We start from the raw sequence: 9,268 nt of genomic DNA, 5'->3' as shown, positions 1-9,268 counted from the left end.
TGTTTAAACCATCTTCTATTAATCTTCAGTTTTTTTACAGACAGTGTGATGTTTGCTTTTAGAATTTGTTGGTATTTAATTGAATCCATGCTTCCTTCTGCCAGTGAAATGTTCTCCATACTACAGGCTGCAACACAAAACCAAAGAATAATTGATCCACCACTGTGCTTAACACTTGAAGATTTAAACATATTTGATATAACATTTTGCACTGCTTTTTCTCCAAACATTGTCATTGTCCAAACATGGTCATTGCAGCCAAAATATTACATTTAATTTTTTCCAGATTTGTTTCCAAGAAGCATCAGGCTTGATTAGATGTTTCAATATGAACTTCTAATGCTGAATTTTGTGGAAAAGGAACAAAGTTTGATGACATGAAGGTCATATTTGTGCAGGGGTAGATACACAGTAGATGGATGCATAATCATTCCAGAGTCTGCTAAATCTACTACAAGTTTGTTTTGGTCAAACAAGTGCTTTGGACTTAGCAGTCCTACCAGCAGTTCCTAGCGCTAGGCAGTTTGTTAGAGGAGCCCATGGCTGATAATTGTTGGGACAAGGCTTGAGGAGTGTACTAGGGCATCTAAAAAAATAGAACATTGTAAATTCTTTTTTGTTCATGATTTAATTTTAAAAGATAAACTGTTATATTTTATATTCATTACATGTAAAGTGACATATTTCAAGCTTTTTTGTTTGATCAGTATGGCTTATAACTCATGAAAATGTGTAATCCAGTATAATATATTATTAGAATACTCAAACTGTATAAATACCATATATCTATAATTCTAGGCTAGTTCAGCACATGCAACTAAAATCATGGGGAAGACTTCACAGACTACACACATGACACACAACTGACTTCACAGTTTTCCAGGAGATTATCAACACCCTCCACAAACAGGGAAAGCCCCAAATGTAATTGCTGAAAAGGCTGGCTGTATCCAAACACTTAATGGAAAGTTGGAAAATGTGGTAGGAAAAGGTGCATGAGCAACAGGGCTAACCACAGCCTTGAGAGGATATTCAAGAAAAGTTGATTCAAAAACTTTGAATCTGAACTTTGGCCTGAGGTGGTTGTCCGGGCATCTAGAGCAACCACACACAGACTACAACTTCCAGACTCCTAAGCAACGACGTCAGAAGCATCTAACCTGACCTAAAGGGAAAAGGTTCTGGACTGTTGCTCAGTGATCCAAAGTCCTCTTTTCAGATGGTTTGGGGTGCCATGTCATCTGCTGGTGTTGGTTCCAAAATCCTAAGTCTACCACCACAAGATTTTAGATCACTTTATGCTACGATGGAGATGCCATTTTTCTTTTCCAGCAGGAAAACACAGTGACAAACTACTACCAAATGGTTTACTGACCATGATGTTACTTCAGGTTTCCGGATCTGACAGTTTCTACATTACAATTTATACATTGTCAAGGATTGTGTTGACCCAACAACACCGATGAGTTGACGGCCACTATTAAAGCTACCTGGGTTTATTGATTATCATGCTGGTAAACATGCGGATGCTCATGTATGTCATTTGTTTAAGGGGCTTTTTTGCATACTTCAGACCCTTCTGAAATATACTGGCGAAGGCCAGTATCATAATTCAGATCAACAGATGGCACAGTCCTAGTGTGTGTGCATCATCTTTGCTGGTCCAAGTTAAGGCCTGTCAGCAGCTCTCCACCACAGGTCCTGTTCAGAAGCTCCTTTAGTGCCTCATTCACATCAGCATTGAAGACACTGCTGAAGTTACAGTTGGGGAACCCTCCGTTGCACCCGGCGACCTGGAATGACCCCACCACCTCCTGAACCCACTGCAACTCTGCCCCCAGCTCCTTCTGCAGTGACTCAAAGTTTGTGTGCCTCTCTTTGTAGCGCTCACTAACATGACTCACTCCAGCATCTATGCTCCTCATGTCATCCTGCACACTGCGCCTCTGCGCCTCCACCTTGCGGAACTCGTACCGGAGCTGCGACAGCTCGTGATGGATGCTCTCACTCTCCTCTTTGTACCACAGCTCCTTCTCATTGTAGACAGACACCAGGGCATCAATGTCTTCCTGCAGGCCATTATGGGCCAAGGCCAGCTGACTGAAAGTGTCCTCCATGCCCGAGATGTCCTCCACCACCTGGGCGAAGCGCTCAAAGTTAATGTAGGTATTGTTGGGTGGCATGCTCGAGTGTGATTTGATGGTGTACTCTTTCAGCCGTTTTGTCTTCAGCTGGCGCCGCACATGTTTTCTCTGTGGGACCTTACTTGGCTCTTCCTTGTGCTCATTAGACTGTGAAGAGAGCCAAGGAAAAGAGAGAACACAAGGTGAACACCAGGTGACTGAAGTTGTAAAATACATAAATAAATAAATAAATATAATTTATAACTTATCTTTATGTAAAATGTTAGATTTTACATGTATTATGTAGTAAATATACTTTACAGGTATTTATTATATTTACTTTGTATTTTGTGTTGCAGTTTACCAGTTCAGCCTGTAGTGCTAATGTAAAAAGTTAAACAACTTTTGTGCTAAAGTTAAACAAATGATTCTGCCTCTTATCTTCTGATCATAAATGCACACACCCTGTAAAATCACCTTAGGCTGGTAATTCTGATCAGCCAGTTGACTACACTATGTGTTCACACAATGATATCATCAGTTTAGAGTTTATAGTAAACAGTTTGATGTTCATTCATAACGTGTATCTTTTGAGTTAGTGGTCTCAATTCATTAAAGGCACCTTATGTAATTTTGATTTGTAATTCATTTAAAAGTTTAATTACATTGACTTGAACAGTTGTTCACCCTAAGAATTTACATTTTGTGCAGCTACCATGTGCAAACCTATTCATGTAAGTTCAGTAAACATCAGACTATTATATTAAGGCAACTTAATTGTTACCTTAATTCTTCTGAGCTCTGTTTACTAATGCAGATTTCAGTGTACTGTGAAATTAAAATATGATCAGCCAAAATGTACCTTGATCCATGGATGGTTTAAAGCATCTTGAATTGTGAGCCTCTTTCTGTAAAGCAAAAACCCAACATTGTTATTGTTATTATATAAGTTATTTGGACTGTAGGTTAGAAGTGGCAGCTGTTCCATTTCCTTGTCAAAGACATCTAAAGCACTCAAGGTCTGCTGAATAGGTATTCACACACTCCCATACATAGACTGTCCAGGTATCAGTCCTTACTTGGTGTCCTTCTGTAGCAGTTGTCTGATAAAGTTCTTGGCGAGCTCACTGGTATGGCCGAAAAGCTCGTCATCAAATTCGTAGTTCATCGCTGAAATGTTTCCTAAAGTGTCCTGCTTAGTCTCTCCTAAAAATGGAGACGCTCCACTCAGCCTATAACCCCCCCAACACACACATACATACACGCAGTCAGAATGTAAGCTATGATATAAAGCTAAAGTTCGGTGATGAATTCATATTTCTTCTTAACTTACAGAATATATGTGATCACTCCTATACTCCTGCAACAAATAAGCAGCATTGCTTAGCTGAGTGAGTGTGTGAATAAATGGGAAAATGTTAAGTTAATGCAAAATTAGATTTACAATTTAATATTAAAATTAAATAATAAAGCCTCACCACATATCTGCTTCTAGACCCAATGGCTCATAATTCACAATCTCAGGTGCTGCAAAAGCCAATGGACAAAAAGTTTGTTTTATGTTCAAAAATTTGAACTGGTCAGTAATCCAAAAAGGTCACAAGCTGTGGCTGGCTAGCTGAAAGGTGTAAGCCATTTATTTTTCCATATTGATTAAAAAGTCTTACCCACAAATTCTGGAGTTCCAAAGATATTTTTAAATTCAGCCCCTTCAGCAATTTTGTGAGCTAGGCCGAAATCAATGAGTTTGATCCGAGGCAGAGGAACATTCTTATCAAGAAGCATGATGTTTTCAGGCTACAGAAAAGAAACAAAAAGTTACCACACATGCATTGTGACACATAAATACACATGTATGCAAACCTGTCTACAACCTGTCTAATCATGGGAAGTAATGAGAGTTTGTAGTTGGTATAGTTGGTAAAAGTTAATATCATTAACATGAAGAATATAATGTCATCTTTGGAGAAAAGTGGACCATCTTGTAATTTCACCTTCACCCAGTTAGCTGTGCAATCTCTTTACATGTAAACACTGGGGTCTTTTTTCTTTTGTCACTCATTTGAACAACTCTGGACGCCAGAGTAGGTGGCGCAAAAGGCAACACCGAACAATGCGTATATATATATATATATATATATATATATATATATAAATATATATATATATATATAAAAACAGGAGCAATCCAGAACAACCTTTCTCCTCATGAGTCGGTGTAAGTTAAGTTTATGGTTAGTAAATGTACCTTCAGGTCAAAATGAGCAATGCTTCTGGTGTGCAGGTAGTGAACACCCTTCAGAATCTGCTTAATGAATTGAGTGGCCTCTTCTTCACTCAGAGACTCTTTCTGGGCCAGGAAGTCAAACAACTCTCCACCAGACACTCTGTAATGCAAGAATCTTTAATAAAACAATCAATCAATCGCTTATCAAATATTATAAAACCTCTTATCAAATTTTGGCTTATCATTACATAACACTAAAGTCAACTGTACGCTGCAAAATCCTGTGATAGGGCTAAAGTAATCAATCAGTGTAAGAGTGAATGTGTGTCTGTCCTTACAGCTCCAGGATCAGAACAACGTCAGTTTTGTTCTCGTAGACGTCATGCAGTGTGACAATGTTGGGGTGGCGAATCTGCTGCAGAATGCTGACTTCCCGCTCAATTTCCTCTCGCAGCACTCCCCGGCGGCTGGCGTTGCTTTGCCGCTTCTTTATAAACTTGGCGGCAAACTCCTGGCCAGAACTCTTCTCCTGACACTGCTTCACAATGGCAAACTGTCCACTGATAACCAGTAAGAGAAGAAGCAACATTCAGCCAAGCCAATGACTGATCATATACTGTTTTGACCTTTGAATCCTTCCCTGAATTCTTATTAATATTAGTGCTTTTTAAGATTTAAGGCTTTTTAAGTTTGAACTGACATGTCAATCAGTACATTATTATACACATCAACATAGAATTTCCTTCCTCCAACAGAACAGACACTCTGAAAAAGTCAGTAAAATTTGCATTTGAAAAAGCATTTGAAGCATAAGCACAGTGGCACATTAACAAACATGTGCTGGCGTGACTATTGCCTAGATCTCTCCTCATCGTCCATGTCATCTCTCGCCCAATCGTCTCTGACGATTCTGTGATTTCTGAAGATTCTAATTTTCAATTAATACATTTGAGTTTCTAGGCAGAAAAGGAGACATTTAATTGTAATTTGAATCTGATCTGATAAAAATATTGTTTTGTGTACATCTTTAATCTTTGGATATTGACATTATATATATATTTTTTTTTTGTTTAGATGTTTGTCACTAATACCAAAACCAACCAAAAAAAGGGTACTCTTAAACTGGTAGATACAAAATGTAAATATAATTAATTGTGTTGCTAAGTAATTTATTATGTAATTACATAAATATTTCTGTATTTAAAAAAATAAAGAACAAACATTAACTCCTAGAAAAAGATTTTTAAGAGGCAACCAACTGATAAATTATCTTTGTATACATATAAAACCAGATGGTACTGTCCAATTGTTTCCTTTTTATATATTTTTAGTTTTGCACTGAAGCTAAATTCAGACTAATCAAGTTCTGTAGTAAATTTCAGGTTCAGACAACTTCCTCCTGCGAACAGCCTGGCAGGGGCTTTAAAGATAGCTCCCTGCTGTAACCTGTCTGTGGTCTACATGGCTAAAGAGTTAACAGTCCCTGCCTCAGCATAATTGCAAAGCTGCACAAAAAATTAGATTGTTTTATTTTTATTAAATATAATATGTAAAATTCAGTGTTCTCAGCATCTTCATACTTTGCTCACAACTGAGTCTAGCCATTTATTTATATAAACCAAGCCATCTTTCCCACTCAGTAACATGCAAATAAAACCCACAGCCTAATAAAAAAACAAATATGTATTGCAGCTTATCCAAACTGAGAAATTTATTTTACTCATTCTACAATTCTACAATTCTAAAATCTACAATTCTCAGCCACATCAACTTTTAACAAGAGTTCAGCTGTTGACAGTATTGCGAAGATTGTCAAAACTGAAAAATCTAAAGATCCAAAAGATCTAATCTTTAACCTTCCAAGCTCCTCTCCAACTTCATAGAAGTCTTCAACCTTCTCCTGTTTAAACACAGCCATTCTGCTCTTACTATGGAGAAAGAGAGATGGAGAGAGATATATGGTAATTTCATGTGTTTTTCTCTTTCGGACACACACAAACACAAACACACAAACACAAACACACACACACACACACACACACACACACACACACTCACTCAAAGGTCAAAGGTGCTGCACTCTTTTTACTTCTATTCTGTTTGTTACTCCAAAGAAGAGTTCATATCTAACTCAGGCGTTGAGATGTAGTCATTCAGAATGGTTTGGTGCAAAATGGTTTATTACAGAGAAACCTACCAAAGCATACACATGATTTTATATGTTGATAATGGTAAACAATGCTAAATCATTTTACAAAACCTTTGGGGTTTTATTTGCCATACAATACCTTGCATAAATGGACATGAAAATGATTTTGGTGTATTATTTAACGCAAAATAAGTGCAAATAATGTCTTAGGCTTCTGTGTATTTTTAACCTCTGTGAGGTAGCTTTCAAAGGCATTAAACTTTTCAAACGTGTTGTTGCTATCATAACCGATGTGAATAATTCTGACACAGTAGGCCTAGGTTTCTCTAGAACAGAGCATTTCATATCAAAACAATCCACTGACTTTGTTTACATCTTACCTATTATGCCTACATTGGGAAACAGAGGTAAAATTTATCTTTAAGTATGGTTTTACTTTAATGATTTGCTCCATATACACAAAAAATATTAAGCCGATCTAGATTTCATTTTATACGAGTTATTTTTAAGTCACAGGCCTTCGCTTAACATTTCAAACACGGGTGAGTCACGACTTTTTTCGGACTAAATAAATGTAAAAATAGCGACGACCCCAGTGACCGGTGAAACTATTACATTGCACTTAATAAAAACGTGACCTCTTTCTTAAACGTTTACGAATACAATTAGATTCTCAAAATAGAAAATCATGAAAGCAGGAAAAGCCAATCCACGTGCGCAACATGAAAGGGAAACACCGGGCAGTGATGACGTCAGCGCCTGACTGAAAGCGACTAGTTTCGTGTTTCAGTCATACAGTGAATATCGTATCGTAACGTCGTAGGAGGTGAATTAATGTACGGTTTCAACAAAATAATAACCGGATGCATGAGCTTTTTTCTGAGAATAATAAACCAACGTAACTAACAACAATTACGTTTATTGAACAAAGAAGCTTCCGTTTACTTACCTCCTAAATTGTAGCCTGTTCACGCCACTTAAAGCGTCTTGCTGTATTTTTGTCTTCTGTGAGGAGCCTGACTGAAGCGTTTCTGTGCTCGAGCCTTGCTGTCTGTCTAAAACAGGACGCCACCTGTTGAACCCGTGGCTGTATAAACACTTTTCACAGTGTAAGGCATTCACACTGGAGACGTTGCACTGAACGACACATGTAATTAGTTCGACTGCAAGACCAGCGGGACAGTGATGATTAGTTAGGATGACCTTTTTTTAAACAAAAAATAAAATATTATTTTATATTTTCAGTTCTTCTTATCGGTGCAACAGGCTGTAACGGCTTATTGAATTGGATATTTCAGAATATGTTGTCTATTATGTTCTATCGCTGATTTGTGTATTTCATCCCTGTTGTGCATTTTATCAAAAATGTTCCAATAAAATCTTTTTTACACTGACTTCCATTGAAAGTTAAGAAGGGTTTTCCTTCTCCTGTAAAGTTTTTGCCTGACAGCAATGATTTACACTGATGTTAAGGCACTTTTCGGCTGTAGTCAGTCAACTCCTGCTCCCCCCAGACTTTGGAGAGCAAGATTCATTTATAAATTGATGCTCAGGTAGTGAGACAGTTGCACCGCTCTTGAGTCAGTTGTACTCAATGACCCATTCCCTTTCGTTCTATAGAAATTCAGCCGATATTGTCCAATATGTTGTCAAATTTGCAATCAGAGTCTGCAGCATAGGGACCAGAGGTGGAGCCAGACTCACGTACATGTTTAGTAGACCCTCTTCATGTGTCTGAAAATGCCTTTATTGAGTTTATAATGCAGCCTTGAGGATGATCAGAAGCAAATCAGATTTCCCCCTGGATATCCAGTAAAAGTGCATTTTATCTATTAAATGACTAAAGAATTCATATTTCATCAAATTACAATAACTACTACTAAAGCTACAATGATTTGGGTATTTGGATTTTTGCAAGAGTGCTTGGCGAGACCCAGGTATAAATACTACTGTGTCTAGCACGTCTAACTACACTAACATTAGTTGGCTGGCTAACAACTAATTGGATCACATTGACCATTTTACACTAGCATCATACAAACCTTGAGTGTCTTTTAATGCGACTAACAGCACAACACAACATGCTACATAATAGTATGATTAACTAGTTAGTTGCCTGACAGCTTGACTACAACCCAGCGACCCCATTGAACAGAAAGGACTCTTCCAGCCAAGTCAATCACTTCAAAGTGTAACCCAACCTTCTTACCATTCCACAGAATAAGAGTAACAACTGATTTCTGGGGGGAAATAAAAATGTGCCAATATTAGCACAGGGAAAACTAACTGTTGGAATTAGACACTACTATCGACCCTACTGATATGTTAATGATTAGCTCAAGTGATATGCGGCATCAATGTGTAAGAACGTAAAAAATTATTCTTATTTTTCTCTAATAATTATTTTTTTAAAATCTGGTATTCCTCCCCAGAGGTGAAATTACAAGAGTTCAAATTACTAGAGTTCAAAGTGTAACCCCACCTTCTTACCATTCCACAGAGTAAGAGTAACAACTGATTTCTGGGGGGTGGGGGGTGGGGGGGGAGGGTTAAAATATGCCAATATTAGCACGGGGAAAACTAACTGTTGGAATTAGACACTGGAGATGGAAAGACAGTTTAGACAAGAAAAAATAAATGGAAAATGTTTTGTCATTGAAACACATCTTGCTACACATTATACCAGCCACACAGATGCGCTAGAACTGTGGTGCCTTCACTTTTGAGAGATGCTGCGATGTCCATGCTATATATAGTTATATAGTCATT

The 9,268-nt window shown here is 37.7% G+C and overlaps 1 protein-coding gene across 1 annotated transcript; it reads right to left on the bottom strand.

The window, feature by feature from the left end:
• Positions 1-1,649: 1,649 nt before the first annotated feature.
• Positions 1,650-6,268, bottom strand: dapk2a (death-associated protein kinase 2a). Its single transcript, XM_072660406.1, has 9 exons — positions 6,207-6,268; positions 4,689-4,910; positions 4,372-4,510; positions 3,791-3,920; positions 3,602-3,650; positions 3,457-3,483; positions 3,203-3,355; positions 2,986-3,031; positions 1,650-2,291 (listed from the first exon to the last, which is right to left on the bottom strand). The coding sequence occupies exons 1-9, from the start codon at positions 6,266-6,268 to the stop codon at positions 1,650-1,652; spliced, it is 1,470 nt and encodes a 489-aa protein (XP_072516507.1).
• Between the last annotated feature and the right edge of the window lie 3,000 nt (positions 6,269-9,268).

The sequence above is a fragment of the Salminus brasiliensis genome, chromosome 17 (genome assembly GCF_030463535.1).
Source record: "Salminus brasiliensis chromosome 17, fSalBra1.hap2, whole genome shotgun sequence".
Taxonomy (NCBI): domain Eukaryota; kingdom Metazoa; phylum Chordata; class Actinopteri; order Characiformes; family Bryconidae; genus Salminus; species Salminus brasiliensis.
The sequence above is the reverse complement of the archived record's forward strand: the minus strand, read 5'-3'. Positions and strand labels throughout refer to the sequence as shown.

Bases quoted from the DNA above. Each gene is read 5' to 3' on its own strand.
- dapk2a (XM_072660406.1), bottom strand. From the start codon at position 6,268: ATGGCTGTGTTTAAACAGGAGAAGGTTGAAGACTTCTATGAAGTTGGA. The intron at 4,911-6,206 runs GTTAAAGATTAG...ACTGGTTATCAG, and splicing joins GTTGGAGAGGAGCTTGGAAG to TGGACAGTTTGCCATTGTGA. The intron at 3,651-3,790 runs GTAAGACTTTTT...TGGCTTTTGCAG, and splicing joins TGGAACTCCAGAATTTGTGG to CACCTGAGATTGTGAATTAT.